Genomic DNA, 20,482 nt, shown 5'->3' on the forward strand with positions numbered 1-20,482 from the left:
GATGCCTTCTCGATTAAAGAAACTATTATATTAATGGATTATAATCCCAGCAAGAGCACGATTGAAGAGGTGTTAACAGCAATTACGAGAGCCAGATGTGGCATTACAGTAATGGGGAAAACAAATACTGGGTGCTAATATACTACCTGGCTTCTTACAGATTTTGCAGGCTCCAGAGCAAAGGATTACCCTTTAGTTGCACTTGAATAAAATCCAATATAATGAGAAATACCTTTTAAATAAGACACAAACACATCAACACTCTGGATCAACTGTGGGTATAGGATTGTGTATACGGAGGTTTCCATTTGCGGCTTTTTTTTTTTTTATTGGTCGAACTACTGTAAGCAGGCACAGTCTACAAGAGCGTGGCAACTCTGCCCTGAACTCAGAAAAATGCAAAATTGTTGCCACACAGGAAGCTGCATTCACTGACAGGCTTATCCGGTATTTGTGGGACTTTGCAGGTGGATTAAGTGAAGACTGTAAATGCAGATGCACCTATAATAAATTCTGTAGCAGACTTTTTTTTTGTAAATGGAAGCCGTACTTCTACTTTTAGGCCCAGTTCACACCTATGCAGGTTGCACTTTTACATATTCCAGGTGCATTTCGCTTTTTTTAATACACACTTTTGATCCATTGAAGTCTATGGAACCAAATACCAGAAAAAAAGTCCCTAGCCCTTTCCATAAAATGCACAGATGTGAACTACATCCATAGGAAACCATGTTAAATAGACTGTAGTGCGTTTCTGTAAAACTGAAAACGCACAAAAAACAAAACAAAAAAAAAAAAAACACACAACATGCATAGGTGTAAACCAGGCCTTACATTTCCTGAAATTTAAACCACATCATCTCACACACAAAACCTGAGGTATATATTTCGACCAGACAGAAAAGTTCAATTTAATGTAAGGCAATCTTAAGGATTTCAGTACAGACCTTTATGTAAAAAAAGCTTATGCAATACTGTATTTTATATTTGAACTCACCTTGTACTTATGCCGATTCTGCTGATTCTCATCTCCGACAAAATGCAGGGCCCCAAATCTTGGTCCAGTGTCCTCAATAGACACCTCAAATGCATCATCAATAGTGAAATTACCCATCAAACTTGTAGAACGCTGTAGTTTGACCTACACAGTATGGAGAGATAATGTAAAGAAAATCTGGTAAGAATCAACACATTCCACATCAGCCATGTATGAATTTATGACAAATTATGAACTCTACAGATCCAAAACCCTTAGGCCTTATTGCACACCGCTGTACCTAAACTCACATTTTTTGGAGCTTTTGGTGTTTTTTGCTGAAGTTCCTGAACACAACTCAATACAAGCCTACGTGTCCATGCACATAGACTTTTACCAGAGTTTAGGAGCAGCAGCATTTAGAGGCAGTAAATGCTCCTCTCCTGAACACGGAAAAATTGCATTCAGGAGAGGGGCGTTTTGGCAGAAAAACCAAGTTAGACTTACCGGTAACTTGTTTTCCAGAAGTCTTTCAGGACAGCACCTGAGAGATAGCGACTCCACCCACCGGAAACAGGAAACACCTTCTTCCTCCAAACTTTAAAGGGAGGCGCCTCCCTACCATACCTCAGTTGTAGTAGAGAAGACCTCCGGCCCCGGCTGGAACACATAAACACATACGTTAGTCACAGCATAGTATATACAATACAATAGGGCGGGATGTTGCTGTCCTGAAAGACTTCTGGAAAACAAGTTACCGGTAAGTCTAACTTGGTTTTTCCCAAGGCGTCTTTCAGGACAGCACCTGAGAGGATAACAGAGACTTACCCCCTTAGGGCGGGACAACAGCTTGCAGGACCTTTCTGCCAAACGCCTGATCATTAGCAGATGTGAGGTCCAGCCTGTAATGTTTCACGAATGTGTGAAAACTTGACCAAGTTGCCGCCTTGCAGATTTGTTCAGGGGTGGCACCAGCTCTCTCTGCCCAAGTGGCCGCTAATGCTCTTGTTGAGTGTGCAGAAATTCCTGCAGGAGGAGACACGCCTGCATGCGAATAAGCCTCTGAAATGGCTAGCTTCAGCCACCTTGCTAAAGAGATTTTAGAAGCCTGGCAACCTTTCCTGTTGCCTGAAAATAACACAAACAGAGAATCTGAACGTCTAAAGAGCTTTGTCCTTTCCAGGTAACATAACAAAACTCTTCTAACATCCAACATGTGAAAACAAGTCTCCTTCTCCCCTACTGGGTTGGGGCAGAAGGTCGGAAGTACAATGTCCTGAACACGATTTTGTACTGAAGCTACCTTTGGTAAGAATTTCTGATCTGTTCTAAGTATAACCCTATCTGGGAAGATAGATAAATAGGGTTCCTTAACTGATAAAGCATTAAGCTCACTGATCCTTCGTGCAGAGACCATGGCAATCAGAAACACAGACTTAAAAGTGAGATATCTAAGTGGCGCTTCTTCCAAAGGTTCAAAGGGACTCCTTGTTAGAGCCTGGAGGACTATCGACAGATCCCATTTGGGAAACAACCTAAGTGGTGCTGGTCTGGATCTCGTAAGGGATCTGAAAAATCTGGTTACCAATGGATCTGAGGCCACAGATCTTTCTAGGAACACTGCTAGCGCAGCCACCTGTACCTTCAAGGTACTAACTGCTAGTCCCTTGTCAGCACCAACCTGTAAAAATTCCAGAATGGTAACGAGACTCCCTGGGTCCTGGTCAGATGAATTACACCACGTATTGTAAACCTTCCAGACCTTGGAATAGATATTTCTAGTCACCCTTTTCCTACTGGATAATAGCGTAGAGATTAACCGGTTGGAAAAACCTTTGCTCCTTAAGAGCTGCTCTTCAGATACCAAGCAGTGAGCGCCAAAGTGGCTACCTCTGGGTGATTTACCGGTCCCTGAAATAGTAAATCGTGCCTGAGGGGCAGATGCCAATAAGGCCTGACCGCCATTTTCAGAACGGTTGAAAACCAAGCCCTTCTTGGCCAAAAGGGCGTGATTAGGACAACCGGTACCGTTTCCCTTTGAATTTTTCTTAATACTAAGGGAATTAACTGAAATGGGGGGAAAGCGTAGCAGAGATGGAATCTCCATGGATACGCCAAGGCATCTGTTCCTAGTGACCCGTCGTGATTGCTTGGGGAAAAAAATTGCGGAACCAAGGCATTCTCCTTTGAGGCGAACAGGTCCACCTCTGGCAGCCCCCACTTCTCGACAATCATGGCGAAAACCTCTGGGTTCAGCGACCATTCTGCTTCCCGAATGGGGTTTCTGCTCAGGAAATCCGCCACTCCGTTCAGGGATCCCTTTAGATGGACTGCTGATAACGACAGCAAGTGTCCTTCTGCCCAACGGAGAATGCTCATGGCTAGTACTTGCAGCGATTTGCTCCTTGTACCTCCCTGCCTGTTTATGTAAGCCACTGCCGTGGCATTGTCTGTTAGTATTTGAACATGCTGGGCCTGAAGCCCCTGAGCAAATGACTTCAGAGCCAAGTCGATCGCCTTGAGTTCTCTCCAGTTTGAGGACTTGGTCGCCTCTTTCCTGGACCAGTTTCCCTGAGTGAAACCTTTTTCTAGGTGGGCTCCCCAACCCCAGGAACTGGCATCGGTTGTCAGCCTTTTTTCGATTGGAAAGGCCCAGACCAACCCCTCCGATAGGATATCCTGCCTTTTCCACCACCATAGTGACCTCTTCACTTGGGTTGGAACTCTTACCTCTGAGTCTAGGGATTCTAAATTGTGATCCCAAGATCTCAGAAGAAAAGCCTGCAGATGTCTGAAGTGTAGTCTTGCCCACTGAACAGCTGGCATTGACGAAGTCAGAACCCCCAGGGCTGACATGACCAATCTTACCGTCAGCTGCTGGTTGGTCTGCAAAAAAGACACTGTATCCTGGATTTTTCCTTTCTTCTCTGAAGGAAGAAAAATTTTTTGGCTTACCGAATTTATTATATACCCTAGAAACCGAATCTCCTGAGATGGTTCCAGGGAAGATTTTTGGAGATTTAGGATCCAACCTAGAGACTCCAAATGGCTGCATGCTCTGCTTAAATTGCTCCTCAGCTCCTCTCTTGAGGGGGCGAAAAATAGCAGATCGTCTAAGTAAGGAATTACTGCGATTCCCTGAAGACGCAGCGGAGCTAGGGCCTCTGCCATTACTTTGGTAAAAATTCGGGGTGCGGATGATAGCCCGAAGGGTAGGGCTCTGAATTGCAGATGCTGAATTCTGCCTTCCAACCTTACCGCCAACCTGAGAAACCCCTGGGACTGGGATGAGATTGGAATATGCAGGTATGCATCTTTTAAATCCACTGACGCCATGAAACAAACTGGAGTCAGAATATTTCTGGCGGTGAAAATTGAGTCCATCCTGAACCTTCTGTATTTGATGGCTCTGTTTAGTGGCTTTAAATTTAGAATTAAACGAAATCTTCCTGTTGGTTTTTTTACCAGGAAGACCTGTGAATAGAAGCCCTCGTGCCATTCCTCTGGTGGCACTGGGATTACTACACCCTGTTGCATTAGTTCCTCCAGAGAGGATTTCATGGCCAGGGCCCTCATTGGATCTCGAGGAGCATTTGTTACCAGAAACCTTCTTGGGGGGCTTCTGGCGAACTCGAGAGTATAACCCTGCGAGAGAGTGGTCAGAATAAACTGATTTGTAGTTATCACTGACCACTGCGGAAGAAACTCCCGTAATCTTCCGCCGACCCGCAGAGATGAGTCATTGTGAGTTTTCGGCCTGTGAAGGAGGACGGAAGAGAATTCCACCTTTGCCCTTCGCCTTTTGCGCAGACCAATTTTTCCTCCTGCCCTGAAACTTACTTTCCTGCTGTTGCTGCTGAGTTTTTTGAGGTCGAAAAAGACGTTTTGGGGTCTGCTTTTTCTTTTTGACCGGAAAGGACTTCTTCTTATCGGCAGTTCTGTCTAGGATATTATCTAGATCTGGGCCAAAAAGAAGGTCACCTGAAAAGGGGATACCACAAAGTTTACTCTTTGAAGCTGTATCACCTGGCCAGGTTTTTAGCCATAAAGCTCTTCTCGCAGCATTTGCTAAAGCTGCAGACCTAGCTGACATCTTGATAGCTTCAGCCGAAGCATCAGCAATATAAGCAACCGCAGAAATCAGGGTAGGAAAGGAATCTAAGATCTCCTGCTTGGGGGAATCTGCCACTATATGAGATCTGAGTTGGTTCACCCAGTATTCCAGATTCCTGGCTACACAGGTTGTGGCCATTGCTGGTTTTAAATTGCTCATGATTGATTGCCATGATCTTTTGAGCAAAAGATCCATGCGTTTGTCCATTGGATCCCTTAGAACACCCATGTCTTCAAAAGACAGGTCTGTGGATCTTGAGACCTGTGAAAAGGCCGCATCCAACCTGGGCACCTTATTCCACACCGCAGAAGGGTCCTCCTCAAAAGGGAAGTGCCTTTTGTGGGCTCTGGAAAAAAAGGGCTTTTTCTCTGGATCTTGCCATTCTTTAGTAATGGCGTCAGAAATGACCGAATGAACTGGAAATGTTCGCCCCTTAGGCTCATTTAACCCTGCATACATGCGGTCATGAAGAGATAACTCCTTCTTTTCCTCACTTAAGCCAAGTGTAACATGGATAGCCTTAAGGAGTCCGTCTACCTCCTCTAGGGAAAGCTTAAATTTGGAAGGAGCCACCTCCGCTTCCTCACCCTCCTCCTCCGAATCCTTAACGGAAGGAGTAGGGGACTGCTCTTCCCTGATAGGGGGGCCTTCAGGTAAAACTTCTACCATGGGGAAAGAAATAGAACCCTGGGAAGCCTCAGAAGTGGATGGCTGACTAGCAGCTGGATTAACTAAAGAGTCACGAAAAGTCTGAATCGTGGCGTATAGTTCCTTCTTTACAGAGGCAACCAGATCATCACAAACCGAAGCTGATTCCTCCTTAACTAAAGAAGTGATGCATGTACTGCATAAGACTTTTTTCCAATTTTCTCCCATTTTGGCCCTGCAAGAAGGACATCTCTTTTTTGGGTCAGAGCTTTTAGCCTGTGAGAGAAAAAACAAAAAAGGGAAAAAAACCAGGGGACCTTTTAGTGAGACCCGGTCTCAGCTACACAAGAATCACCCACAGGTGCACTAAGAAGAAACCAGTCAGCCTCCAGTGCCCAGACAGGCCCCTTGCCACTAGGGGGTAAGAAAAAAGAAAATAGACCAAACCCAGGAAAAGGAAGAAAGGCAGACTTAAACTGCTGCTCCTACCTGAGCTTTACTGGCGCCTGTGCCTGTCCCCACCGCTGCAGACGCTGAGTCCTCCATCTCTGGTGTGCAGCTCTCCACCTGTGGCTTCATATGCCGCTTCCGGACTCCCATAGTGCATCTGCACCGGACCGGAAGCGGAAGTAGGCGCCAGTTCCTGTCCTCCCTCCTCCCCTCTCGCATCCACGCCGGAAATGACGCTTCTGCTGACCCAGTGACCCGCCTTGTCACTTCCGCCGCGCCTGCCGGCCAAAAAAACATGGCGGCGGCGCACGCGCACCGCCGCTCCTATGACCGCGCGGATCACCGGGTCTACGGCTCTCCCCGAGCACCAGGAGGGGAAGAGGAGCCCGATTGCTACCGCTGCCAAGGCTTGGGTAGGCCGGGAGGACAGCGGGTCTCCAAAAAGGAGGAAAAAATGAAAAAGAAGCCCTGTCTCCCAGGCATCTGAGAGACCTTGACTCCCCTTCAAAAAGATGTTCCCTCCGGGCCGGAGGAAACACAAAAACTGAGGTATGGTAGGGAGGCGCCTCCCTTTAAAGTTTGGAGGAAGAAGGTGTTTCCTGTTTCCGGTGGGTGGAGTCGCTATCTCTCAGGTGCTGTCCTGAAAGACGCCTTGGGAAAAACCCTTGATGCACATAAACCCTTCTAAGCACGCATTTAGTGCTTGAGCATTAGTTTATTTCAATGACCGGAATAAAGGATTATTCTGGCTAACCAGCATCCTTCTGCTGCCAGGAGTGTCCAGTGTCCCTTATACTATATTGGGGTCAGTATTAGCCAAGAGAAGCAACAGATGATACAGTCAAATTCTTTGCGGTTGACTGGCAAAGAGAAAGTTTTATGGGAGGAAACCAGAGTTCCCAGAGGAAACTCGAGACCCCAGGGTTAACCGCCCTATAAACAGTCCAGATGGAAGTGCCTGCAACTGCAAGAGGAGGTCTCCACTGAGTTTTAGTCATCCTGTCAGCTAGGTGATTCAAGAATCGCCTCCGGCCCAGGACAAAGAACAATTCCCCTGTGGGAGGGATATTGCACAGTCTTGGACATGCTGTTAGTCACCCACCACTTGGGGGGCTCTTACTGACTGTGCATCAATGTGTGTCTGCAATTGTGTCAGATAATATTCCGAGATGCGCAACACCAGTATAAATGCCACAGTAGTTTATTTTCCTACGATAAAGACAATCACAGGTCCCTTTCAGAAGAGAGTTCATTCTCCTGAGCATGGAATCCAACAATACCCCGTCGTCTCCCAAGACTAGGTCGGTAAGTCTGGATCTGTGGGGGAAAAAAAATGCATCTGGTGGGAGCAGAGGTTACTGGACCCTAGTCTTCCCCGGCTTCCATCAGACCTAATGGACAGGAAACACCCTTTCCCACTGCTCTGGCCTTGGTTGTGGAGCAAGAGTGTTTTTCTTGTCCTCCTGCAACCACCCATCCATAGAAATTTTGTAATGAGGGGGCCTACTGCATTCACCATCCAGGCCTTCTCCCACTTCTTAACAAGTGTTCCAGAAACCTTTGTATCTTACTAGGGTCTGGTCACCTGAAGGCCTTTAACCCTCCATGATGCCATCCAGGGGGTCACCCCCTGATACCGAGCCCTGGTCATTAGATATGCCCTGTTTAGTCTCCTATATCAGGTGATATCAGGCAACCCTGTAACATCAAAACACTAGTGAAAAATGCAGGGTGCTAGCTTGGTTGGGATTCAAACTCATGACCTCAATGTTTAAGGCACCGTTTTGGTGCAACACCTTCAATGTGAGCTCTTTTTCTTCACTGTTTGTGGGTCGACCCAGAGAACCTGAAGACCCTTGCCTGAAGATTTTAGGCGCGTTGGTTTGCTGGTCCCACACAGGCAAAGTTTTCACCACAGTGCCTATAGTGCAGACTCTGAGCTGACCCCTCTGGTCATGAGTGCACACTACCTAGCCAATGTAGCCAGGTTTATCAAATGCCAGCCTGTGTTTGGGGCTTGTAAGATACCTCACATAAAACACAGGGAGAACCCACAACTTGATGGAAGTACTGGAATGTTGGGGGATCTGAACTAACCACCTCAGTGTTGCCAGGCAGAAAATGTCAGCCACCCAGGCCTACATGTGAGGTGCTGAGGCCTGCTTCCACTGCCTGTGCAGGTGTCACAGAAGAGTCCATCCCACCCCTTTGGTGGTCCACAGCAGCTGCTGGGTCTTCCCCTTTTGAACACCTGACCCGCAGGGATGCCAAGCAGAAGTTCTCACCTCTAAACCATGGAGCTGCCACATTTCCAGCAGGAGGTGCTGTGCAGTACCTAGGACACGAACAGCTTTCCCTCATTGGAATTTGAACTCAGGTCCTCAGCAGACCAGTCAGAGCCCTTAGCCTCTGAGCTACCATCCATGCTCAGTTTGCGCCGTATGGAGACTAACTAGCGTGTCCGGCGCCCGCTGATGACGTCATATGCCCCCAGAAGTGACCCCGCTGTATGCTTCCCGTGGGCCAGCTTGGAGCACAATAGCTATGCGGCTTCCTCTTACCCCTACATATACTAGCTATGCTGTCAGCGAGGAAAGCACTCCGCCATGCTGCCTTTGTGACCCACGCTTATGGGGCCCAACATCACCGCGGTCCTGGCTTTCCCCGGAAACTGAGGACAGGGAAAGCAGTACTCACCCACTCCCCCGCTGAAGGCTCTGATGCCATTGTGAATCTAATAATGGAAACCTCCGGTCCAGAGGTTACCAGCAGGAAAGGGTATTGTATCCTACTATCACTGGTGAGGCACAGTCTGGGGCTGTGGGATTTAGCACCCGCCCAACTGGCAGGTAACCGTTTGTGAGGTAGTCCGAGCCCTGGGACCTCCCCCCTCCACCAGCCAGACCCGTAGGGACCCCCCCCCCGGGAATCACCAGCCCCCAGGTCCCATGTGCCTCCTCCCCTCCGACCACCAAGAGGAAGCCCCACCAGTGGAGCTGCAGGGGCAGACAGGTAAGGGATGCAACCCTCCCCCCCCACCAGGATGGCCGCTGCCTGACACGCTCCCGTCATGAAAAGGATGGTCTTGCCTCTGGGATCTCCAGCCGCCTGTGCAACCTTTCCGGGTCCCCATCAGCCAAAGCCCGACCCGCCTTCAGCATCCGCGGATGGAACCGGAAGCCGTGGATCAAGGAGAAGTGCACAACCCCTGCCGGAAGTGACCCCACCCACACTGTGAGCTCCATCGCGGCTCGCAACCAGAATGCGGGGGGGGGGGGGGACGACGACTTTGAACAGTGCCTCCTCCCGAGTCTCCACTGAGAACCTAAAAGCGGGCCTCCGGAGCATCCCACGACACAACTTTCGGAGAGCTGGGGTGGCAACAGAAAAACAAACAAAAAAAAAAACAAAAAAAAAAAAAAAAACAGTGCGGCTGCCAGGTAACCTCTCTCTGAGGCATAGCACTACTAGTCCCCAGAGCATGCCTTTTAAATCTAGGTTGGGTGGTGTTCCCTCAGAAGAGAGGAGCCGAGGTCTCTCATAGGTGGCTGTTTTGAAAGACAATATGGGAAAATGCCAAGGTGCAAAAACATAAGTGGGAGTTTGTATATGATGGAGTAATGGATAGTACAACTCTGGGAAAGAAAAACTGTACTCCAGTCTGTGCGAGTTTTGATAGCTACTCCGTTTCCCCGAAAATAAGCCCCACCCCGAAAATAAGATCCATCGTGATTTTCAGAGATGGCTGCAATATAAGCCATAGTTAAAGTCCTTGTAAAAACAAGTAATCCATTTTGTAAAGAAAAAAAAAAAAAAAAAATATAACGTGCAGTGTGTCTCCTTGTGTAACTTTATTGTGGAAAATACCTTCTTTACAGCGCCGCTGGGCGCTCATGTGACCCCGCCGGAAATCTTCTCCTCTCCTCCAGGCTGACGTCAGTGGCCCCTCCCTCTGCAGTGCTCGAGGGGGGCTGACGTCAGCAGGAATCTCGGCCCCTCCCTTTGCAGTATTCGGCGCGTGGGAAGAAGAGCTCCGGTGGGTCACGTGAGCGCCCAGCGACGCTGTAAATAAGCCATTTTCTACAATAAAGTTAAAGGAGACACACTGCACATTATATAATTTTTAAAGAATTGATTACATCATTTTACAAGGACTTTAACCAGGGATTCACCCGGACAGTACAGGTTTTGAATCATGTGTCCGGGATTCAGTCCGCCTGAAACACGGACACAGTGTTCAGACCCGGCTGAGGAGTCTCATTTTAGGACTCTGTAATAGGGTTCCCCATGTAGGTGTCTCCCCTTCCCTGCCTGCACTGTCAGGCGCTCTGCCTGAGTCTCCGGTGATGTGTAAGTTTTGCGGTGCCTTGTGACACATTGCAGAGCGGCTGTGTGCTGTGACGCTGGAAGTTTTCTAAAACCTTGTACACACGATCAGATTTTCGGATGACCGTTCGTCTGTTTTTGGTTGCATGCTAGTCTCATGTTGAAAGTGAAGAGGTTACTCACCATACAAAAATTCTCATGCGAATACAACTTCAGAACGTCACTAGTCAACACGTCACGTGTTGACTAGTTTTGTATGTATTCTTTTGTTTCTGAGCATGTTTAGTCTTGCTCTTACGATATTTTTTCGTAAGAAAACTGCACTTAATAAAACGAAAAACAGACGTCGAGTTCACGTACGACAAAAATTTTATATAGTCTGCACATCCAGCTTTTGTCGGATGAAAAGCCGGAATCACCATACTAACGATCTGAAAATCGGCAGATCACACACACACACACACACACACACACACACACACACAGGGTGTAGTCCGTCCTGGCTCCTGCAAGAGTTAAAAGGAAAGAGGAGAAACCCCTTAAAGTTGCATATCCATGTTGTCCTACAGGGATAGATTGAGTAGCAACCTCAGCCTGGACTCCAACCAGGCCATGTCCCAACACATAGGGGATAGGGAACTCATGCGTGTGGGGACTAATTAAGCATCATTGATAGTCACTCATTAGGTGGGAAGAGGTAAAAGGTGTATGCGATTCGTTGTGATAAGTGTTTTGTGTAAGGAATAAATCTGTCGGTGCAATTTAACCTAGAGCAGCGTTTTTCAACTCTAGTCCTCAAGGCGCCCCAACAGGTCATGTTTTCAGGATTTCCCTCAGATGAAACGGCTGTGGTAATTGCAGTGAAACTGTGCAAATCACCTGTGCAAAATAGAAAGCCTGAAAACATGACCTGTTGGGGCGCGTTGAGAGCTACTCTCTATAGCAGTGATGGCGAACCTTGGCACCCCAGCTGTTTTAGAAGCACATTTCCCATGATGCTCAACTACACTGCAGAGTGCATAAGCAACAAGGGAAATGTAGGTCCAAAACATTTGGGGTACCAAGGTTCGCCACCACTGCTCTATAGGATGCATAGTGTTATACAGTGCCTTGAAAAAGTATTTGCACCCCTTGAAATTTTCCATATTTTGTCATGTTACAGCCAAAAACATGAATGTATTTTATGTGATAGACCAATACAAAGTGGCACATAATTGTGAAGTGGGAGGAAAATGATAAAATGGTTTTCAACATTTTTTACAAATAAATGTGAAAATTGTAGCATACACTTGTATTCAGCCCCCTTTACTCTGACACCCCTAACTAAAATCATGTGATAGAATGGCCCAAAGTCCAGACCTAAATCCAATTGAAAATCTGTGGCAAGACATCAAAAACAGTGTTATTACCTGTTAACTACTTCTTCCAGGATTGCTTACAGAGAGATACGCTCCTTTCACCTAGCACAGGAAACACATGATCCACATTATAAAAGTGCAGACACAGGCAGTAGCCCCTCAGTATTAACAAATAAACAAAGGCACAGAATAAACATTTCTCTTAGCGAAGCTCCCTATATGACAGTATAAGCATCACAAAATAAAAAAGGGAGGGATTGACGCCGTCCTGGAAGACTCCGGGAAAAAGTAGTTAACAATAACACTGTTTTTCCATCTTCCAGGATAGCTTAGACAGGACAAAATAGGAATACTTGATTAGGGTGGGACCACAGCCTCCAGAACTTTCCTGCCAAAAGACTGGTCCTGGCTGGCCAGCAGATCCAGCCTGTAATGTCGTACAAAGGTTTGGAAACTGGACCAGGTTGCTGCATTGCAAATCTGGAGGGGAGATGCTCCAGCCCTTTCAGCCCAAGAGGTCGATACTGCCCTGGATGAATGAGCCTTTACTCCAGACGACTGAGTCAAGGCTTTTTTTTTTTTTTTTTTTTTTTTTTTTTTACACATTTGGGCCTGCGAACATTACAAACCGGCTTGAGGAAACTTGCCATTCTTTGGTGCGCTCAATGTAAGCGATCAGACATCTTATTAAAATCATCCCTCCTTTTTCTTAGGCTCCCCACAAAAAGAAGGTATCACAATCTCTTCAGAGCTATAAATGTAAGATGGTACTTTTGGAAGAAAAGCTGGATCTAGAGAGTAATGATGCAGAAAGGCTCCGCGACAGAGAGCCTGGACCTCGCTGACTCTTCTTGCGGATACCAGTGCTATCAGAAACACCGTCTTTAAGGTCAATAACTATTATCAGTAGCTCTTCTAGTGGTTCAAAAGGCACCCCCACAATAATTCTGCAGCACCAGAAATATATCCCAAGACAGAATATACTTGTCCTGGGAGCCCTTTCTACAACCTATGGCCGTAAGAAACCTCTTGGTTAGGGGCTCTTCTATAAGCCTCCTACTTTGGAAAACTAGACAACGCTGATACCTGTACTTTGGGGGTACAAACTGCCAAGTTCAGGTCTGCCCCGTCTGGAGAAAATCTAGGACTGCAGGAATCATTGGCCCCGAAATTCTGTTTAACCACTTCCATACAGGGCATTTTCACCCCCTTTCTGCCCAAGCCAATTTTCAGCTTTCAGCGCTGTCGTACTTTGAATAACAATTGCGCGTTCATACAACACTGTACTTAAATGAAATTTTTATCATTTTTTCCCCACTAATAGAGCTTTCTTTTGGTGGTATTTGATCACCCCTGCGGTTTTTAGTTCTTGCGCTATAAACAAAACAAAAGTGACAAGTTGTTTTTTCAAACACAATATTTTTTACTATAATAAATATCCAATTTTTTTTTTTAAACAAATTTTTTCCTCAGTTTAGGCCGATATGTATTCTTCTACATATTTTTGGTAAAAAATATCGCAATAAGCGGTTATTGGTTTCCGCAAAAGTTATACAAAATAAGGGGATAGATTTATAGCATTTTTATTATTTTTTTTTAACTAGTAATGGTGGCGATCTGCGATTTTTATCGTGACTGTGATATTGCGGCGGACACATCGGACAATTTTGACACCATTTACATTTATACAGCGATCCGTGCTATAAAAATGCATTGATTACTGTATAAATGTGACTGGCAATGAAGGGGTTAACCAGGAGGGGGCGCTGTAGGTGTTAATTATGTTCCTAGGGAGTGATTCTAACTGTGGGGGGAGGGGACTCACGGGGAGGAGACAGATCGGTGTTCCTCTGTACAAGGAACACACCATCTGTCTCCCATCTGACAGGAAGTGGATCTGTGCGTTTAAATACACAGATCCACGGTCCTGCTCGGTTACCGGTCAATCGCGGGTGCCCGGCGGACATCGCGGCCGCGCGAGCGCCCCCTGGGGGGGCTTGGAAGGCCATGCCGTCATATGATGGCGGCCCAGGATAACAGCTGCACCGTCCCGCCATCATATGACGGTGGGCGGGCAGCAAGTGGTTAAGCCCGCGCCAGAAACCCAATTTCTTCCAGATAGATATTTTATTATTCTGTACAACTACTAGAAAAAAAAAAAAAAAAGGGGAAATGAATTCCCTAAATGTTCCAATAGACACTCAAGGTGGTACAGAGATGAGTGATATATTGATCTTGTACTTAAGGGTATGTTGAGTGTGTAAATATATGAATGTACAATCACTCTAGTTTATAGATGGCTGAAGCAAGTCAGTATATCAATATATTAATGATTATGACACTGTTAATGGGACACCCATTCATAGTAGTGGGTCATGTCCCACTCATGGTTTAGGCCTTTAGGAATTCTTGTATCCATCCTAAAGATCCAATAGACCTCCTTTTTGCAAAGGGAAAATCGATGTCCGCCACGGAAAGGGTCTAATGCTTATACAAGCATTTAGGAGCATTTACAGGCATCAAGAGTTTGTTTTTAATCTTTTTATTAATTTTAAAACACTTATACAGATTGTATATTATTTCGTTCATCTCACAGACCCATTCTATTATTGTGGGACCTTGCTTTTCTCCATTTTCAAGCCATTATTGTTCTAGCGGCTGTGATCATGTGGCGAAGGACATCCGCCCCAGCTTTCATTGATCCAAGGAAAAGATAATATTAAGATACCAATACTTGGTTGTACCTCAGTTCCTGATACCACCAGATATATAATATCTTAAGGCAGAAATCCTTCACCAATGGACATACCATATATGCATCATTGTACCTTTTTCTTTAAGACATCTCCAACACGTTTGCGAGTATCTCCATTTATTTTATGTAAATCGACAGGACTCCAATACCATCTCATCATAATTTTATAGTTTCTTTCCTTAGGTTTAGTTGTTATCGATAATTTGTGTATTTAACTGAAATGCTTTCTTCCAGTAAAATTGGCTTCTCCATTTTTTCATATATGGGATTTCCTCCAAATACCCAAAAGGAAGTAGAAGTATATATATACATCATATTTTGATAAAACTACGAGTCGGTTTCTGTTCTTGTATTAGAATTTGCTCAAAATTAGTTAATGGTCTATTGATCAGGGAAATTTGTAAACTTGTTCTAATATACGCATATAATTGGCAGTATTGCATCCATTTTTGTCCTCGTTCATACCCCAATTCAGCTAATCAAGGAATTTTACCATCCACTAAGGTCTGTACTATCCTTGTGTTCTCTGACCTATTCCATTTAATAAAAATGTGTAGTTTCTAGCACTGGTGGGAATTCAGGGTTAGAAAATAGTGGGGTCATAGGCCCATCAAGCGTAGATAGTCATTTCCTTTTCATCACCGTGTCCCATATCTTTAGTATTGATGTCACAAAAATTGTTAGTTCTTTTTTTCCCGCTCAAAACTGGGAACGATTTAAGTTGTAAAGAATTAATATCTTCAGGGCTTCCTATGGCTTTGCATAGCTGTGTCATTAAATTAATTGAAGGAACCAAAGATATTACCTGAAATACATATAGTAATTTTGGCAATATATCCATTTTTACTACATTAATTCTCCCCATCCATGAATAGACCACTATCATATCCTTGAAGTGATTTTATAACTTTTCGGATCAATAGCAAGTAGTTTAACTCCTGTAATTTAGCCATATCTCTTGGGATATATATCCCTAGATATTGAATTGCTATTTCTTGCCATTTAAAAGGAAAAGTTTTTTGAAGGAGTTCCTGAACTTCTTTTGGTAATGATATACTTAGCATATTGGACTTATCATAGTTAACTTTAAAGTTGCTTACCTCTCCAAACCTTTTAAATGCCTGTATAAGATTAGGTAAACTCGTTTTTGGATTGGTGATATATAGTAATAGATCGTTCGCATATACTGACATTTTATATTCTTTTCCTTTGACCTTAATGCCTTGAATATCGCTATTGTTGCATATAGCTGTAGTAAGATGTTCCATTACTATCACAAATAGCAAGGGGGACAGGGGACAACCTTGTCGGGTACCATTTGATATTTGCACATATTCCGAGAGTATACCATTTGTGCAGATTTTCGCTCTGGGATTGGAACATAAGGCCATAATCCTACATAGCATTCGCGGGCCAACCCCAAGTTGATTCAGAGCTTCTCCCAGGAAACACCAGTCCACCCTATCAAATGCCTTCTCAGCATCAACTGATAACAGGCATGATGGAATAGCATTTCCCTGGGCACATACCATTAAAGTGCAAGTTTTTATTATATTGTCCCTTGCCTCCCGACCCATCATAAAGCCCACTTGATCTAAGCTGATATGCGTGGGTAAGATATATGTCAGTCTATTTGCAATGATTTTAGAGTACAGACGCATGTCTATATTTGTGAGGGAAATTGGTCGATAGTTACCGCATATCGTATGATCCTTATCTGGTTTAGGGATAAGTGCAATGTGTGCTTCCATACTCTGCAGTAAATATTTGAGAGGCAGATAGAGTTATACGTCTTACTAAGAATAGGAATAAGTATGTCCTGAAATACCTTATAAAATCGAGGAGTATATCCATCCAGGCCCAGACTTTTGCCCGGGACTAGCCCAGATATAACTTACTTTATTTCTGCTATCAAAAAATCTTTCCAACGCCAACGCCTGTTTTTTTTAGGAATGATGGGTAATGCTGTTTCTCTAATATATTGGCGTATTACCCCCCCCCCCCATCGTTACGTCTCTTTTGTGTTGGTATATTATAAAGTTTAGAGTAATGTGTGAAATGTCTTAGAAATTTCCGCAGGATCATATGTTGCGTCCCCAAAGGTTTTTTGAATTTTAACTATAGAGGTCCCGGGCTGTCATTTCAAAACTTTTGCTAACAATCGTCCCCGGTTTATTTCCCCGTTAATAAAACCTAGCCCTATTTTTATCCCTTGTTCGCAAGGATTGCTCATTCAACAGGGTTTGTAATTCAATGCGGTTAACATTTAAACGCATTCCAATTTCTAAGGTACAATTTTGTTTATGAGAATCTTCTAATATTGGAATTTCCTTTAATAGTTGAGATATTTTGGCTGATTTCTCTGCCTTCAATCTAGCTCCATGTTTAAATGAACAATCCACGCAACACACATTTTAATGTTTACCATTGTATGGTGATTGATGCATTCTCTATTTCATGAATCTGCAAAAATCGCATCTTGGATATCCATTTCACATATTTTATCCCTAAGCAGGTTATCGTTTAACCTCCATGATCTTTGCAATCTCCTATATTCAGTCACCGCCAACTTCATAGTTAGTTATCGGCACGTGATCTGACCACAGGAAACTCCCAATTTCAGAGGCAGGAGTCATCATCAATCCCATTTGACGAATAAAGAAATAATCCAATCTATGGTAAGTGTTATATATAGTTGAGTAAAATGAATAATTTTTCTCTGTCTGATGTTGAACCCTCCATAAATCCACCCTTTGGTGTTTTTTCAAGTGTCTGTTTAAACTCTTTTAGTTGGCCCCTATTTTTAAGTCAACGAGTCAATGTTGTATACAATTTTGAATCAATTTTAAAATTTAGGTCTCCTCCCATAATTACCATTCCTTCTGCTTTTTCCATTGCCTTCATAAAAACCTGTATTTCAATCTTAATCTGATCATAGTTTGGCAAATAAAAATTAACTGTAAAGATCTTTCCATACACTGAGATTTTTAAGATTAAAGACCTTCCATCTGCACCTTTCCATATTTGTAAAATTTGATGAGGCAAGGTTTTATGGAGTGCAACGGAAACTCCTTAAGATTTAGAATATGGGAATGAATCATGGATCCATGTTGGATACTGTATTACGTATATCGGGAATGTGGTCTGACTGAAAAAGTGTTTCCTGAAAGAGTGGGATACCAATCTTCTGTTTATGAAAAAAGTTTAATATTTGCATTTTTTTTTTTGGATGGAGAAGCAAGACCTCTAGCATTAAAAGAACAGGTTTTTACTTTTTCCGTAACAAACCAAAAATTATATTATAATTTAAGTCTATCTTATGATGGCAAGTTCCCTATAGAGGGGGTTAGGAGCTGCTATCCCAATACATTTGAACACATTTCCTTTGTTATCTGCTTATATTATTTCTCCTCCCCAAAATCAGACATTGCCGTCTCAATCTCCATTCCCCAAAAGAGGGGGGGGGGAGAGAGCACGCGAGCGCGAGAGATCTCTTGTATGCGTCTTATCTACTCCCCCCACCGCCTCCCCAAAAAAAGAGGGACTCTATCAAAAAAAAAGATGCAGTTACTCTAGATCAAGGGTCTTCAAACTATGGCCCTCCAGTTGTTCAAGAACTACAATTCCCATCATGCCTAGCCATGTCTGAGTGTCAGAGTTTTACAATGCCTCATGGGATGTGAAGTTCCGCAACAGCTGGAGGGCCGCAGTTTGAGGATCCCTGCTCTAGATCGTGGAAAACCTTAAGGAGAGCGAAGGGTAACTACTTGTGTCGCCTTCTCCCCTACCAATACAATAACACTCTGATTATAAAACATTCATCTACGTTTATATCACACCCTGGACCATTTCCTTATCTAAAACGTATCAAGTTTTCTTAAACATGCAGATCAATCTCCAGGATACAGGGAGATAAAGGGGAGGGGAATAAATTAGAGAAAAAAAAAAAACACACCTTTTACCTTCTCCTTACCCCTTCTCTTTTTCCCTTTCCCTCCCTCCCCCAACCCTCACCCTCATTCTCCTATTGCCTCCCCTCCATCCGGAGTCCTTCCTTATTTCTGGCTATCCTTGTCCCCACGTTCAATCTTTTATCTCTCTTCCTTTTTAGGCTCATCTCTTCTAGTTATCAAGGTGATCTGGATCTTGAGTTACTTCTTAATTTGGGCACTGATACAAGCCCTGACTATGTGCCAGGCCACGGAGGTAGTTCTATTTTGGGAAGTTGGAGAATCTTCAGAAATCCAGGCAAATCTTCTATACCACAAAATATAGCTGTTCCTTTATATTGCACCTGCAATTGAAATGGAAATTTCCATCTATACTGAATGTCTCTTTTCTGAAGAAGCTCCAAGATAGGCATCATAGCCCTTCTTAACACCAGCGCAAGTCTAGACAGGTCATGGAACAACATCAACTGAGCCCCTTCGAAGTTTATGGTTTTACATTGCCGAGCCGCTAACATGATTTTTTTTTTTTTTCCCCATTTGAAATTAGTGTATTCTACAGATTACATCTCTTGGTCTTGTTGGGTCTGTCCTCCTAGGCCCTCCAGATCTATGCGCATGATCAATTATCTAATTTGTAGGGGGATTTTGTAATAGGGTGTTAAAAATACCCTGTAATGTTAATGGTAGGTCTGCTGAGTTTACAGTTTCGGGTATTCCTTTGACCAGCAAAAGACCGATGAGAGCTTTTGGTCGGAAAATGCGACCGTGTGTATGCTGCATCGGACTTTTGCTGGCCGAATTTCAGCCAGCAAAAGACAGAGCATGTTCTCAATTCTTCGGTCGGAAAAAGTTCCTATCTGAAAATGCGATCGTCTGTAGCAACTCCAACGCGCAAAATTCCTATGCATACTCGGAAACAATTCGACGCATGCTCGGAAGCACTGAACTTAATTTTCTCGGCTCGTCGTAGTGTTGTACATCACCGCGTTCTAGACGGTCAAAAGTTCAGCGAACGTGTGACCGTGTGTATGCAAGGCAAGCTTGAGCGGAATCCCGTCGGAAAAGCCATCATATCTTTTTTCGACCAAAATCCCAATCGTATGTACGCGGCATTATATTGTTTCTTCTATTTCTAATTTTCCAAGTCATCTATGGTGTTTATGACTTTTTTATGACATATTTTAAACATTGATCTTGTTCTTAAATTATAACTTCAGCTAATGCCAGCTTTTGTTCAATAGCCGCCACCCCATTATCCATTATCTCCATTTGATCTCAAATGTCCTGCACAGATGTTTTGAGCTCTTGCAATTCTGTTTTATATGAGGTTTCTAACCTAGAACACATTTCTCCATATCTTCCCTTGTGGGTAGAGAACATATATATGCTTTCATATCCCAGTTCTTTTTTCCGTATCATTTGTTTCTGTTACCTGCATCATATTGATTGGTAAACTATTACTAAATTGCCCCATTTCCTCCTCTGTTGTTCCTGAGATTGTAGATGACTATTGTAGTTGATAATCCCTGTGTTGGCTGTAGCTGTTGGAAATATTCATTTATGTCTGTTTGAGTTGACTGTACCATTTGTATTTGCTCCAGCTATAGTTTTTTTATTTTGGGAATGGGGGGAATGGGGGGGGGTTAGCTTTCTTGGGTGCTAGATTTCTAGACCAAAATCTCGCACTAGCCAGTAATTGTATTAACTCCAAGGATTCCCCCCCCCCCTCTCTTTTTTGTTTTCTTTCCCCTCTCTCACTTCAGTCCTCGGGGGTTCAGTAGCCTCTCCATCACAGAATCAAGGTACACAATAAGTTAATTACACAGGATACACTGCTCCCGACCTGACTCACTTGTCTTCAAAAAATACAGGTTCACCATATGGTAATTACAACTTTTAAGATTA

The 20,482-nt window shown here is 44.0% G+C and overlaps 1 protein-coding gene across 3 annotated transcripts in view; it reads right to left on the reverse strand.

Annotated features, from left to right (window-relative positions):
- TMEM134 (transmembrane protein 134) overlaps window positions 1-20,482 on the reverse strand; it is a 48,114-nt gene that overhangs the window by 21,006 nt on the left and 6,626 nt on the right. For 2 of the 3 annotated variants that reach the window (XM_073597294.1, XM_073597296.1), the window contains exon 2: window positions 998-1,141. In XM_073597294.1, the coding sequence (XP_073453395.1) occupies window positions 998-1,114 (117 nt within the window). In that variant the 5' untranslated portion in view covers window positions 1,115-1,141. Of the gene's footprint in view, window positions 1-997; window positions 1,142-11,923; window positions 11,975-20,482 lie in introns of all 3 variants that reach the window. The other variant, XM_073597295.1, reaches the window with a different exon arrangement.

The sequence above is a fragment of the Aquarana catesbeiana genome, linkage group LG08 (assembly GCF_042186555.1).
Source record: "Aquarana catesbeiana isolate 2022-GZ linkage group LG08, ASM4218655v1, whole genome shotgun sequence".
NCBI classification, from domain to species: Eukaryota; Metazoa; Chordata; class Amphibia; order Anura; family Ranidae; genus Aquarana; species Aquarana catesbeiana.